The sequence below is a fragment of the Micromys minutus genome (genome assembly GCF_963924665.1).
Source record: "Micromys minutus genome assembly, chromosome: 11".
In the NCBI taxonomy this organism is placed as follows: domain Eukaryota; kingdom Metazoa; phylum Chordata; class Mammalia; order Rodentia; family Muridae; genus Micromys; species Micromys minutus.
The window spans coordinates 55,329,609-55,344,881 of record NC_137980.1 but is presented as its reverse complement, the minus strand read 5'-3'; the positions used below and the strand labels follow the sequence as shown (position 1 = coordinate 55,344,881).

General features: G+C 47.1%; 1 protein-coding gene across 1 annotated transcript; it reads left to right on the top strand.

Annotated features, from left to right (window-relative positions):
- Positions 1-5,413: 5,413 nt before the first annotated feature.
- SDCBP2 (syndecan binding protein 2) lies at positions 5,414-15,236 on the top strand. The gene is made up of 9 exons (XM_080925407.1): positions 5,414-5,455; positions 6,938-7,000; positions 8,133-8,202; positions 8,454-8,554; positions 11,728-11,886; positions 12,442-12,617; positions 12,698-12,869; positions 14,766-14,857; positions 15,066-15,236. Exons 2-9 carry the CDS (start codon positions 6,947-6,949, stop codon positions 15,118-15,120), a joined length of 879 nt encoding a protein of 292 aa, XP_080781533.1. The 5' UTR covers positions 5,414-5,455; positions 6,938-6,946; the 3' UTR covers positions 15,121-15,236.
- Positions 15,237-15,273: the final 37 nt, after the last annotated feature.

Genomic DNA, 15,273 nt, shown 5'->3' with positions numbered 1-15,273 from the left:
AAATATCCGTTTTTTTGATGGGCCTAGGTGACCCCTATTAAAGGATCTTTCAACCCAACTCACTGCTGAACCAAAATAAAATAGTCCGTGTCCCCTGTGGTAAGCCAAAGAGTTTAGCAGGATTAAAGGAGCCTAGATAACTCAGGCAGTTCACCCCAGCACTGGTGATGACTGCAGATAGCTCTCCAGAAGAACCGTCTCTCCCCTCGCAATTGTTCACTGCTTACATAACCCTGGGGAGGGCTTTGTGAATCAGCTTTCTGAGCTCAGTCTTTTATGCTCCCTTAGGTACCTGAGTCTCATAGGCCTCCCACTCCCTTCTGAGAGGGGATGTTGTTTCAATTCGGAGGAAATAGCTACCTACATACTAGGTTTTCAGGATTCTCGTCCCTGTCTCTGCTTTTTCTCCTGTTACTTTATGGAGACGCAGGGCTAGATACTGGCGATTCACACCGGCTAGTGAGGATGACAGGCAAACCAATGGTGGCATTTCGATCTAGGAAGTGCAGAAGGCCTGGTTCACAGTAGGCACTTCCTAAATATATGTGAAATGAATAATGACTAGCCAATACGAAAATCCTTGGGGGATGTGTGGGTGTAGGATTTAGGAGCAAGCTTAGAACTGAACAATTCACCACATGGATGGCACTTAAGGCAAGAGGGAACAGCACTGCCAAGGCATGAAGGCATAGATAGCAGGCTGAGATTTAGAATCAGCACGCCATTTAAAATGAAGGGAATGCAGTGAGTAAATGGGGTGAGGAGAGAGACATGTCCACCAGGGGTCAGTCATGAAATGTTTAAAGTCTGGTGTGGATATGGTTTCCCCAACAGGTAAAGGCAGGGTCTGAGGGCAACTCTCAGATTTCTAGCTCAATTCGTAAATGTATTTGGTGCACCTGCCTTTTCAACCAGGACAGGTCAAGAGTCTGCGCCATACCAGAATCCTGAAAGCATGACACCAGAAGCAATACCTAGGGACTTGAAGGCGCTTCTAAATCAAAGTGAAAGGGGGTCGATCTCCTTTTCAGAACGAGCAGCGGGGTGAGGTGTCGACTCTGCTCTCTTGCACCCATTGCTGTCTCGGGGCCTAGTAAGACAAAGGGTCTGACGAGTCGAGACCCACAAGGGGCCCTCGGAAGAACCACGGGCCCCAAGTCTCTTTAGGTACGCATGAGGAGGGCTGCAGGGATAGGCTGGCCTTCCCGCCGCATAGTCCACTGCACTGCGGTCCTCTTTGGAAAACCCGAAGCTGGGCGCAGGCACAGCCTACAATTCCCGGAGAAAGGTTGTCAAGGTGACTCCGCAGCCGTGAGGCATCCTGGGAACACACGCCCCACCCCGACATCCCGCGCGCGCCCTCACGCAAGTAAGCTTGGTGCACATGCGTCGTAGGCACCGCACGCCGCTAAGCAGGACTTCTGCGCAGGCGTTATAGACCACAAGCGGAGACGCAGCTTCCGGATAACTTTCTGAACCTTAGGATAGGGGAGTGTAGGCAGCTTGCGGGGCCTGGAACCGTGTGACGCAGGGGTGTACAATGGATGGGCCCTGGACAGTTGAGTGTCTCTCGGGTACTCAGAGGGGAAGAGTGCGGCGTCTGTGCCCACGTGCTCTCGGTTTTAAGGGAAAGAAACGGGTTGGGATTCATCTAGAGGTACTGCCCAGGCAAGGATGCCTTGTAGTGAGGGAAAAGACAGCAGTTTGCAGTAAAAGAATATGCACTATTCCTTGTAATGGCAGTGCTGAAAGTGTTCCAGGAAGTGAGTCTCTGAGCCGGTTTTCACGCAGAGGGCAGTTTTGAAACGCATCTGCTCCTTTGCTATACTGACAGAATAAAAGAATACAGGTGGCCTCTTAGGCTCGTATCCGCAGAGGGCATACTGGTGGCAAAGCATAATTTTGTAGATGCTAACTGCTGAGCGTTATTTCAAGGTTAAAAGTCTCCAGGAGGGTGTACGCTGTAGGACAGGCCCCGGTGAAGGGATGTTTTCCTGTAGTTGATCTAAAAGGAGGTTAGAGTCAAACGCTCCCTGCCCCTAGAAAATTCTTGTCTTAGGATCCTGATTTCTGCTCCCAAAGGCTAGCCTAGGACTAGGGACTGCAGCTGTCCCAGCAACGGCAGGCAATAAAAATCTGCGAAGGGCGTAAGGAAGCAGGCGCAACCCCATCTATGAAGGAGTCCTGACCATGCTACCTGTATTTTTCAGTACAAATTACAAGTGAAATTTTTATTTTCAGATTTTTTTTTATGTGTTCATATCAAATAAGAAGGGGCTGCAAGTGGATACATGAGTGAGTGGGTTGATTGGTTGGTTTAGGGAAGGAGCCGACACAAAAATACCTTTCAAGAATAAACTTTGTTCGGGGAAAAGAGCCTCGAGAACACATGAGCCATGATCAGACTTTGGCAGGGCAAGCATTAAGCCGAGACGATGTCCTCTATCAGGGGCAGCATGAGTGGTGTCTTTGGGGTCTTTAAGGAGAGAGAGAGAGAGAGAGAGAGAGAGAGAGAGAGAGAGAGAGAGAGAGAGAGAGCGCTTAAAGTCAGAAAGACAGCCATCATAGACAACAGAGGAATTTTATATCCTTTCAGAGAGCCGCGGAAGTGCTGCAGCACATGATTTGGTCTAGGATAGACTGTGAGAGAACACAGAGGAGGCAGGTTCTGGCTAGGTGCATAAATCGGACCGAAGGATGTGGTTGCATAGAGTGATCATCTTAAAGGGGAAGGCCTATGACCTGACAGTTCATATTTAAGGAACTACCCAAGATTAAAGCATAGGGTGCATTTAGTCCTCTGGCTCTTGGTTCTGTTCCTATGAAGGGTATGCTCTTGAAATACTTTGGGAGGAGAGGATTTACATGACTTACGTATTTTGAATCATAGTCTGTTGAGGGAAGTTAAGGCAGGGATTCAAACTAAACAGGAACCTGGAGGTGGGAGCTGACACAGAAGCCATAGAGCTCTGCTTACTGGCTTGCTTCTCACGGCTTTCTCAGCCGGCTTTCGTACAGCACTCAGAACCACCAGGCCAGGAGTGGTCCCACCCACAATGGGGTAGGACTGCCACATCAACCACTAATTTAAAAAAATGCTCTACAGGTTTGCCTACAGCCAGACCCTATAGGAGAGTTTTCTCAGTTGACGGTCCCTCCTCTCAGATGACTTCTGTTGGGTTGACATAAAACTAGACAACACACCAATTGCCTATATTTCCTGAAATGTCCCACAAGGGCTCCCTGAATCTTCCCTGGAATGGAATTGGTGACCCAAGGGCCTAACTCCTCCACTGGGGACTCTGTTCTCAGTCCAATGTTTGGCTGTGATCATTCATCTCTGTATTTGTCAGACTGTGGCAGAGCCTGTCAGGAGACAGCTTTATTAGGCTACTGTCAACATGCACTTCTTGGCATCTGCATTTTTATCTGGGTTTGGTGACTGTATATGGGATGGATCCCCAGGTGGGACAGTCTCTAGATGGCCTTTCCTTCAGTCTCTGCTCCACACTTTGTTTCCATATTTCCTCCTGTGAGTATTTTGTTTCCATTCTTTGGTGGTCCTTCTTGAGCTTCATGTGGTCTGTGAATTGTATCTTGGGAATTCCAAGCTTCTGAGCTAACATCCACTTAGCAGTGAGTGCATACCATGTGTGTTCTTTTGTGGCTGGGTTACCTCACTCAGGATGGTAGTTTCTAGTTCTATCCATTTATTTAAGAATTTCATCATTATTTTTAATAGCTGAGTAGTACTCCATTGTATAAAATGTACCACATTTTCTGTGTCCATTCCTCTGTTGAAGGACATCTGGGTTCTTTCCAGTTTCTGGCTATTATAAATAAGGCTGATATGAACATAGTAGAGCATGTGTCCTTGTAAGATGTTGGAGCTTCTTTTGGGTATATGCCCAGGAGTGGTATAGCTGGCTCCTCAGGTAGTACTATGTCCAATTTTCTGAGGAACTGCCAGACTGATTTCCAGAGTGGTTGTACCAGTTTGCAATCATACTAACAATGGAGGAGTGTTCCTCTTTTTCCACATTCTTATCAGCATCTGCTGTCACCTGAGTTTTTTCATCTTAGCTATTTTGACTGGTATGAGGTGGAATCTCAGGATTGTTTTGATTTGCATTTCCCTGACTAAAGAAATGTTCAACATCCTTAGTCATCAGGGAATGTTTTACATTTTGATGCTGATATTAATGTGTGCTCTTGAATGAGCAAGAAAGGAAAAGTTATGGCTCAACAGTGATGTGTTTGTGTGACAGGTCGGCAAAGAGTCAATTGGGCTGGTTAGTTCTATGTCAGCTTGACATAAGCTAGGGTCATCTGAAAGGAAGAAACCCCAATTGGAAAAAAAAATGCCTCCATAAGATACAGCTATAGGCAGTCTTGTAGAGCATTTTCTTAATTAGTTGTTGATGTGGGAGGGCCTATCTCATTGTGTGTGTTACCACTCTGGGCTGATGGTCCTGGGTTCTACAAGGATGCAGACTAAGGCAAGCCACAAGGAGCAAGCCAGTAAGCAGCATCAGCATCCCTCCAAGGCCTCTGCATCAGCTCCTGCCTCCAAGAGACCCGGGCTTTAAGCAAAACCACAACTGTCCTAGCTTCATGCTTAAAAGGCCTGTTAGGTACTGTCTGAAGAACAGAGCAAGAGGTCATGACCTGTTTAGGGGTGCTATGTTAGTAATGATGGGCAGAAAGGTCTATATGGCAGGGATATGGATGAGAGGAGACTTGGTGGTCTATGGGAGGGATGGTGCGTGTGGGAGTTAAGGAGAACTTGGGTTGGGCAGCAGGTACAGAGGGAGAAATGATTCATGAGAATGCCCCAGGTACCCATGGGTCATGCAGGATCACAGGGCTGAATTTATGTCATCACGGCACAGCCTAATCAGTTTCTTATGCCACCTCCTAGCCTTCCTGGTACATGTGGGCAAGGGCATACCGTACCCATTAGCAGCAGTAGTGAGCTGGAAGGCACAGGATAACTTAAGAGTCGGAAGTGGGTGTATAGCTCCGAGCCTGCTTTGGGGTCAGGGGTCAGGGGGACAGGGCGGTGACCTCTACTCTGGGAGGTGGGCCCAGCAAGAGGGAGGTGACAGACAGGGTGGAGCATCCAGCTGGAGCAGACTGTGTAACAAAGGGTAAGAAGTGGGTCAGTTAAGGGAAGAACCCAGAAGGGCAAACTTCCCCTGGGCCTTTGACCTAGGGAGGAAATGGCATGTTTTTAAGAGGTGATAGTCAAGCTGCACTGAGCACCTTGCTTAGGTGTTGCAGATTCTCACAAAGGATGATGAAGTGTGGTGTGTGCTGTGACCCTCCACCCTCAGTTCCTCCTCCCTGTGGAACAGTGTTATAGTAAATGCCCCAGTTTCTGTGTTTGTAGGAGGTGGAGAACCCCGGGCCTCCAGCGTGTTGTGCAACTGCCACTCGGCTCCTAACATCTGGTGTAAGAATTTTTGATGCTATAGGAGCCTGCAATTGAGAGACCTTGAACTTTTTAAAGATATTTTGGGATTTAAGGAGACATCGAATTTCTTTAAAAAGGGATTTATTTTATATATGTGAGTAAGTACACTGTCACTGTATTCAGACACACAAGAAAAGGGCATCAGATCCCATTCCAGATGGATGTGAGTTGTGGTAAAGTTGTGGCTGGAAATTGAACTCAGGACGTCTAGGAAAGCAGTCAGTGCTCTTAACCACTGAGCCATCCCTTCAGCCCCAAGAACTTGGGCTTTTAAAGAGACTGAATGTTTAAAATGTTTGAATTTGGGGCTGGAGAGATGGCTCAGTGGTTAAGAGCACTGACTGCTCTTCCAGAGGTCCTGAGTTCAAATCCTAGCAACCACATGGTGGCTCACAACCATCTGTAATGGGATCTGATGCCCTCTTCTGGTGTGTTTGAAGACAACAACAGTGTACAGAAATAAATAAATATTTTTTTTTTAAAAAAAAAGACAGTAGATTCTTAAAAATAAAATTTTTGAATTTGTAAAGGTTGATTATAGTATTAATATGAGGTCTTGAGGACACCACGAAAAGAAAGGTTATACCTACTAAGTGATGTACTTATCATAGTAACAAAGAGTCGGTGGTACCAACTAGTTTTTGTGTCACCTTGACACAGAGTCAGAGGACAGAACCTCTGTTGAGAAAATGCCTGTTATAGGCAGGCCTGTAGGACACATTCTCAGGTGCTGCTGCCCTGGGCTGGTCATTTTGGGTTTGACAAGAAAGCAGGTTGAGCAATCCTTGAGGAACCAGCCAACAAGTAGCACCCCTAAATGGCCTCTGCATCAGTTCCTGCCTCCAGGTTCTAACCTTAGCTGCTTTCAGTGATAATGGTTACATGGAAGTGTGAGAGAGACCACCCTTTCTTCCTCGGGTTGCCTTGGTCACAGTGTTTCTATGCCAGGAGGCACACTATGGAGCTGAAATAGGAAGGAAGGAAGAGATTGGGAGGGTTTCTAGAGTTTCCTACCTTTCCGTTTAAATGCTAAGTCCAAACTTTCCTGTGTTGTGGGTGATACTACTGTGCCAGCTCCCGGCCCCACCTGGTATGCCGCAGCTGCTCCATGGGCACCTGGCAGTCCCAGTCTCACCTGGTATGCCACAGCTGCTCCGTGGGCACCTGCCAGTCTGGATGGGGAAACCTTACTAGTCCATCTGACTTTTTACACATGGCAGGAAAAATGAGGACCTTGACCCTGCCTTTTCTTCTAGGTACATTCTAGATGGTCCACTAGGTTTGGTTTCTAATATCTAGGATTAGTCAAATATGGAATTTTATGGGCAGTGATTATGAGCTTGAGGAACAGACTGGTGTAAATACTCATCACTCCTATGATGGCCTTAGAGTTGTGGGATGTAGCCGGCAGGAGGATGGGAGCCACACTCTAACAATTATCACCTCTCCATTCTGCTTCAGGAAGCAGTTATGTCTGTCCTCTACCCATCTCTGGAGGACCTGAAGGTGGGCCAAGTCATCCAGGTAAGGAACCAGGGCCCTTTGCCTAGAGTCTCTAATGGTGACCTTGGGATTAACATTAGTAACTAAGATTTATCTTGGAGGATGTTGAGTACTGGGAGCCCTTGGAAATTCCAGGGAAGCCATGGGACCCAGTGCAGAGGCTGGTGGGTAAAGGGAGAGTCAGAAAGGAACACCTCAGGCACCAGCCAGCTTTTACAGAAACCCAGGGCATGAACTCAGGATACTCAGTATCAAACAGCCTTCCACCTCCACCCCACCCCTCTATGTTCCCAGAAGCCTTTATAATTTTTGGCCTTTCTCCCTGGTGGGGAGTTGGGCTTTTATGCTTTGACTGCCATGGCTTAGAAAATAGTTGGTCACAGGCACCAGAGAACTTTCTGACAGAAAGATGCATGTCTAAAGAGCCACATTATTTCTTTTTATAATATGTATGTTTTCTCTGTATCATTTATATGTACTATGTACATGTCCAGTGACCTCAGAGGCCAGAAGAGGGCATAAGATCCTCTGAAACTCCAGTTATAGTTGATTGTCAGTTGTGATGTGGGTGCTGGGAACTGAACTTAGGTCCTCTGCAAGAGCAATAAGTGCTCTCGACCACTGAGCCATCTTCTCTGGCCTCCAAGAGGCCACATTTATAAAAAAAAAAAATGTATATAATTTTGTTTTTTAATTAACACTTTGTGACTATACATACTCATGGAGGTACATGTGACATTTCAACCTGTGTACACACTGTACTGGTCAGATCAGGGTAGCTGGCACATTCTTCATATCAGATTTATATCAGTTCTTTGGGCTTGAAACACTGAAACTCCTCCCAACTAGCTATTTTGAAATATTAGTAATTGCTGGATCTGAATCACGGTTGCCCTGTGTGCTATAGAGCATCCATTTAGTTTTGAGAGCACTCCCAGAGTGAGCAGATGCAGTATTTGACTTTTCATACCTGGCTTATATCGTGTATATGCAGAGCTGCATTTACAGTCTGGAGCCTCGAGGGTTCCAGGACACCTCACTACCACAGTCTTAATCATACTCAGTGCTTAGAGTCTCTGCCTCAGAGAGTGTCAGGCTCCAAGAGTTCCTGGTCTAAGCCACAGCTGAGCAACACTTATGTCCTTTTTTTCAGGCCCAGGGCAGAGCCTCACCCATGATGCCCACTCTGCCAGCCACAATGGCTTCTGCTCCCCCACTTTCAGGTGAGTGAGCCTGACCCCAGCGTTCACACGGTGACAGCCTCGGCAGTATAGGGTGGGTCTCAGTGTCTGAGGCTGTGCATAGCCAAAGGTGGCTCAGGCCACTGGCAAGCATCCCTGGGACACATGACATACTCAGGGCAGCAGGGGAGTCTTGGTGAATTTTCCTAGCTTCACAGAAAAAGAGTGGCCCTGGGCCAGCCAACATGGCTCTGCATAAGCCGAAGTGACACCTTATCTCTTCTTTACATCAGAGTTGTACCCAAACCTGGCAGAACTGGAAAGTTATATGGGACTGTCCCTCTCTAGCCAAGAAGTTCAGAAGAACCTGCCTCAGATTCCAGATGGTGAGAATGTAGGTATTTGTCTTTTGCCTTAGGTGGCCACTAATATCCTACCTTTTGGTCTTGCCATTTTAAAAGGTGTGTGTGTGTGTGTGTGTGTGTGTGTGTGTGTGTGTTAGCCTGGAACTGGCTATGTAGACCCAAATGGCTTCAAAGTCTTAGAAATCTGCCTGTTTCTGCCTTCCAAGTGCTGAAATTAAACACTCCCTCCTTGACTGTCTTTGAAAAATATTTATTTTTATGTATGTAATTGTTATGCTTGTACGGATGTGCGCTGCATGTGTGATTGGTACCCAAGAAAGCCAGAGGAGGATGTCAGATCCCTTGATCTGGAGTTACAGAAGGCCGTGAGCCACCATGCAGTTGCTGGGTCCTCTGCAAGAGCAATGGGTGTTCTTCACTGCTGAGCAAACTCTCTCCAGCTCCACACTCAGCAAACTTTTTATCATTTTAATTACCTTCGACGTTTTCCGAGTTTCTGTTTTTAAATATAGGTTCCTGGGAAGTTGTAAAAATAAAAGTCTATTTCCTCAAGTTTAGCTTTTATAACCACAGTACAGTAGCAAAGCCAACAGTTTACACTAGTAGGGTATGTGCCTATAGCTCTGACAGCTTATCATTGTCCAAATGAAGGCAACTCATCACCCACCTAAGACAGGGTACTTCCCCAGGAAGCTCTCCTCCTATCCCTTTGTGGTCACACATCCCTCCCTAATTCCTGGCATCCCTCTCTTTTTTTCATTTCTTACTCTTTCTCCTCCCCTTCTTTTTTCTTATTTCTTTGGCAGCACTTGGAACCTCACGGACATTAGGCAACTGTTCTACCACTGTGCCGCACTCCTTGTTTTTCTGTCTTTATAATTTTATCATTTTAGAATGTTATCTAAGCATAAATCAGAAACAATGACTCTTTTGGGATGTGTTATATGTGCATGTGGGTGCAAACTGGGGTCAGCATCTTGTTCTGTTCCTTTTCATTTTTTGAGACAGGGTCTCTCACTGGGCACGAAGCTCATTGATTGGTCCCGGCTGAATACTGGATGGCAGGGATCCTCCTGTCTCTGTCTCCCTAGTTCCCCAGCTGCTTTTTATGTGGGTTCTAAGAATCTGAATTCAGGTCCCCATGCATGCATAATTGACACTTCTTTTTTTTTCTTACTTTTTTTTTTTTTTTTTTTTACAGTTTCTTGCTACTATATACAAAGGCATTTATGACATAGCAGGCTGGAACACAGTTGCTACACAATGTAGTAAAGGAGTGTTCACAGGCAGCTGCTGTCAGGCTAGCTTCTGGAGGGGCTGGCTGTGCATTCTCCTCCCCTGCCCATGGGGCCAAATATACCCAGTGCCTTCATATCCTAACCAGCACTTGGTATCATCACTAGTTATGACAGGTCTTCACCTGAATTTTCCTAATGGTTAGTGATATGGAATATCTTATTATGTTCCCACTGCATGAGACAAGGTCTGGCCCAGGGTGATCTTGAACTTCTGACCTTCCTGCTTAAGGCTCTCAAATGCTGGGGTTCCAGATGTGTGAACCACACCTGGTTTGTATAGTGTCGGGGATCAAACCCAGGGCCTAGTGCATGTTAGGCAACACTCTTCCTTGCTGAGACAGATCACCAGCCCCATTTTTCATCCGTTTTAATTGGGTTTAGAGATTAAGTTTTATAATCTAGGGTCCTCATCAGATATGTGGGTTGTAAATACCATACTGAGTCTTAGGTTTAGCTCTTTATCTCCTTGACAGTGGAGGGGAAAGCTTTTAATTTTGATGAGGTCAAGTTTATTTATTTTTTTATACTTTTCTTTTCTTGAATTTCCTTTGTAAAGAAATTTTCCCTAAGCCCCGAGTCTTAAGGATTTTCTCTTTTACATTATGGTGAAATTACTACAGTTTTGTTTACATTTAACTTTATAATTGAGTTGGAGTAGATTTTTGGGAAAAGTGTGAGGTTTATGTCACTGTTCCTATTTTTGCCCCTGTCTGTCCATTGCTGCAGTAGATCTTGTTGAGATAGTCTCCTGCCCACAACTGACCTTGGCTCTGCCACAAAGCAATTGTTCTCCACATGGCAAGGATCTCTTCTAGAACCCGATGCCTTGGATACTGTGGCAAGAGACGTCCCAGTGTGTTTGTGTGGTTCCTCACATTCTGTCCTTTTTGTCTGAATTAGTGTCACTATCTCATTGTCTTTCTACCTAAAGCTAGGTGACCTTGCCTGTGTCTCCAACAGCTCATAGAGGTTTCCCAGAAGTGTGCTTGTCTCCCGGTGTGTGCACCCAGGAAACTCTTCATGTTTCTGTATCCTAGATTTTTGTCACCTTTGATATATAGTCTCTACGTGTGTCTTGTTAGATTCACACACATCTCATTTTTTTCTGATCTTTTGGGGAGGGTGGTCAGGATGTAGATAAATAGTTGAGTCTGTTGCTCAGGCTGACTTCTGACTCCTGGGTTTAAATGATTCTCTTGCCTCAGCCTCCTTGGTAGCTGAGACTCCAGGTGTCATGTCCCTGTCCCAGCACAGCTGATTTCTGTATGCTGACATTGAATTCTAGACCTTGATGAATGTTTGTATTTGACTGATAGCAAGGAGTTTTAGATTTCTGCAGACATTCTCGTGGACAATCATGGCATCTATCTACAGGAGCAATTACATCTTTCCATCCTGTGTGATCTTTTCCATTTTATTGCTTCATTGCACTGAGAAGATTGTATAGTCCTATGTCTGGTGAGACTGGACATCCTTTGGCTATCCATAGGAGCGGCCTTTTGTTAATTTTTATTTTTGGATCAAATTATTTTGTCCAAGACAAAGTCAAAACGAGCCCTGTCATTCATCTTTGATGGCTCACTATTTACTGTGAAAATGTCTTTTTTTTTTTTTAAAGTAAAATTTAAGTGCATCTTTTCTTAATATTAATTTTCTTTGGAAAATATAGTGGCCCCTTCCTGAACCCAGCCTCTCCTCCCCCTGCCCTCATGTTTAGGGGTGTAGATTTTGATGCTCTCTAGTGGCATAATCAAGTTCCATTTTCTCTCAGCCTCTGCAAAGTGTGTGAGAGGGGAACCCAGGGACTGTGTGGTCCTTTTTATTCATCCCTACCTAGAACCCAGAGACCTTTGAGGCATGGATCCCAGGTGCTTGGCTGACCCCCATGCCCACTCCATTTGCAGATGGTGGTCACTAGCCCTGGCCCTGGCCAGGTGGTAGCACCAGTATCTGGGAATAGCCTGGGTGTACTACGTGCAGAGATCAAGCCTGGTGTTCGAGAGATCCACCTGTGCAAGGATGGGCGTGGCAAGACTGGACTGCGCCTGCAGGCTGTTGACAAGGTAAGCAATGTCTGTGGATGAGCCGAGGAGAGTCTGTTCCTCTGGTTAGATAGCCTTGTCTCAGACCCAGGAATACAAGTTCCCCTTTGGAACAGTCACCCAGCAGCCCGAGAGGGCATTAGTATATAGGACCTCCCCTTCCAGGTCTCAGAGAGCCTCTGTTCACAACAAAGAAGATTCTAAAAAGGCATCTTAATATCCGAGGCCTCAAGGCTGTACCTTGTTGCATCAGGGATCAGCACCATACAAGCTCCTGCCACTCAAGAGTCCCCTACCCCATTTTCCTGTGCCCTAACTCTTGTGGGTCTGGCTTCCTGATGCCTATGGAGAAAGCCAGCCAGACATCTTTAGGAAGGGCAGCACAGGAGAATTGATCATGGTGCTGAAATTCTGATTCAGAATTTCTCTGTGTGGTCTGGTGTGTTTCCTCCTCCAGGAAAATAGGTAACCTGTGTATCCCTTATAGATCTTAGGTACATTACACTGTAAGCTCACGGGATATGGGGAAAGAACATCTCATAGGAGGGGTGCTGACTCTGGGGTTCTGCTTCCCAGGGGCTCTTTGTACAGCTGGTCCAGGCCAACACCCCTGCATCCCTTGTGGGATTGCGCTTTGGGGACCAGATCCTGCAGATTGATGGGTGTGACTGTGCTGGCTGGAACACATACAAAGCTCACAAAGCATTGAAGAAAGCATCAGCGGAGAAGATCATCATGGTTGTTCGGGACAGGTCAGTGTCCAGGTCTCAGCATCTTCCCTGCCTGGCCCTAGCCACACCGGCAAGCCCAGCTTACTGTCACTCTCCACCAGGCCCTTCCAGCGCACTGTCACCATGCACAAAGACAGCTCGGGTCAAGTTGGCTTCTTCATCAAAAAGGGGAAGATTGTCTCAGTGGTAAAGGGAAGCTCTGCAGCCCGCAATGGACTTCTCACCAACCACTACGTGTGTGAAGTGAATGGACAAAACGTCATTGGGCTAAAGGTAGGCAGTGGTGTCAGGAAATATGGGCACCGCTGAGATGATGAGGGTGGGACAGCTCTGTCTGCTTAATCTGTGGGACCTGCCAGAGCCTCAGCTGCCTCATCCTGAGGTTGATGACAGCTGTAGTATGACTTCGAGCGTGGACCTCTGAGCAGTGTTAATCAGAATGAGTAGATGCCTAGTAAGACCTTGTTCCTTCCTGACACACAGGGTGTACCAGAGGGTTGTTGTGATGTGTGGATACATGGGCACCCAGGTTGCTGCTGGTCACAAAAACAACACCACCACCTCCTCCTTCTCCTCCTCATCCTCCTCTTCCTCCTCATCGTCTTCCTGCTCTTCTTCCTCCTCCTCCTCTTCCTCCTCCTCCTCCTCTTCCTCCTCCTCTTCCTCCTCCTCCTCTTCCTCCTCTTCCTCCTCCTCCTCCTCCTCCTCTTCCTCCTCCTCCTCCTCCTCCTCTTCCTCCTTCTCCTCTTCCTCCTCTTCCTCCTCCTCCTCTTCCTCCTTCTCCTCCTCTTCCTCCTCCTCCTCTTCCTCCTCTTCCTCCTCTTCCTCCTTCTCTTCCTCCTCTTCCTCCTTCTCCTCCTCCTCCTCCTCTTCCTCCTCCTCCTCATGGCACTTCTCTTTGGATGCTGATTACATTTAGTAATGGGGTGTCCTCTAGAATACTGACTTGAAAGTCCATTTCTGACCTTGGCTTATTCTTCAGGGAGGGCAGATGAATTATATGTTTACAAAGCGAGAAGGTGCATATGAATTTAGGTACATGCTATAGATCTGGAAAGATGGGTGTCTTCTGGGGATGGGAGTCATGAGTTGTGTGGTCTGAGCCATGAACAGATGACTCGACTCAGTTCTGACCTCACCCAGCTCTTCAGTGACTGTGCTTCTCCATGTGTGCATGGGTAGGTGGTGTCATCTCACTCCACAGTGGCCACAAGCCACTCCTATCATGTGTCTGCTTCCTTGGGGACTTATTCTGGTGGCTTGTGCTGCTGTGCCCAGGAAATTCTTTTTGCGTGAGATCCCTCCTGGTACATCCTCTTCCATTTCTCTGTGATCTGCATACCAAGCAAAAGGCCACCATCGTCTGTGCTTGAAAATCTGAGTGTAGTAATGCCACTCGTGAGCAGCTGCAGATTGCTTCTTCTGAAAAGCTACCAATTCAGTCATAATGCTATGAGTGGCCATGCTCAGCTGTGGGTCTTACAGCTGCATGGACGGCCCACAGCATCAGTGTGAATTTAGAGGTTACTCTGCCTAGCTGTGGCACCATGAGACCTTAGGTACTAGGTTTATATGCTCTTGAGCAGGGTCTGGTACTTACACTTTTTGAGATCAGTCATCTTTCAAAGTTTGTGGCCGTTGGTAGTCTTCTGAAGCATCTCTTCTTCAAATAAGAAAGCACAGAACCAGATTCCTTATAAATGCAAAATAATGGTCACCAGGGCCTGAGCAGAGACAAGAAGCTCATGACCACCGCTGTAGTCATCCAACTGCTGGACATTATCTGCATGGGGATTGTCTGTTGTTATCTAAGCAGTTTCTCAAGCTTTTCTTACTAGTCAGTGAGGTGTGGGAGAAGACCTCAGGCTGGGGAGCCAACAGGAGGCTGGAACCCAAGTGTGACTGGGCTCAGCAAAGTTGGTAGGGGCCTAAGGATTCCATCTGTGGGACCGTGCTGTCAGGTCTATATGGCGGGCTGGCTTCCAATGGGAGGTCAGTGTCATGCTTCTATGGCCCTGGCAATTCTCAGACGAGAGGAACAATACCTACCTGAGATGCCCAGCTGCCGAGGTGGGTGGTGGTCTCTAGCCACAGCCATGCTGAGATTCCAGTTGGGCTGCAGTGCTGTCCCCGGTACCCAGGATGACCAAACACTTTCCTCCTCTTTAGGACAAAAAGATTACGGAGATTCTGACCACAGCTGGAAACGTCATCACACTGACCATCATTCCCACTGTCATCTACGAGCATATGATCAAAAAGTAAGGCTATCATACCCACCTCTGCACTCCCTTCTACCCCTGCCCATGCCCTGGTAGCCCTGGTGCTGACCTTTCATCAGCTCTGTGGTGGCTTCTCATGACTTGAAGTCCTCAAAAGGACTTCATCTCCTGTGGGGTGAACAGGCTGGGGTAAGGATGAAGGAAAAACAGCTATGGTTTCAGTCACTGTCATTGTTGCCCTGTCTAGGTTGTCCCCATTGCTGCTTCACCACACCATGGACCACTCCATTCCAGACACCTGAAGTTACAGGGCAGTGCAGGCTTCCCACCATCCTGCAGGGAAGACAGCAGTCCTCAGGTGACAGGTTGCAGCTGGCCTGCTGCCTGGGTCTGGGTATTGCAGGGCTGAGTCCCAGGTGGATGTATATTGAATGAGTCTATCACTGAATGAGATT

Excerpts from the sequence above, each read along its gene's own strand:
- SDCBP2 (XM_080925407.1), top strand. The coding sequence starts at position 6,947 with ATGTCTGTCCTCTACCCATCTCTGGAGGACCTGAAGGTGGGCCAAGTC. Across the intron at positions 7,001-8,132 it reads AGGTGGGCCAAGTCATCCAG|GCCCAGGGCAGAGCCTCACC; the intron begins GTAAGGAACCAG and ends CCTTTTTTTCAG. Across the intron at positions 14,858-15,065 it reads TACGAGCATATGATCAAAAA|GTTGTCCCCATTGCTGCTTC; the intron begins GTAAGGCTATCA and ends TGCCCTGTCTAG.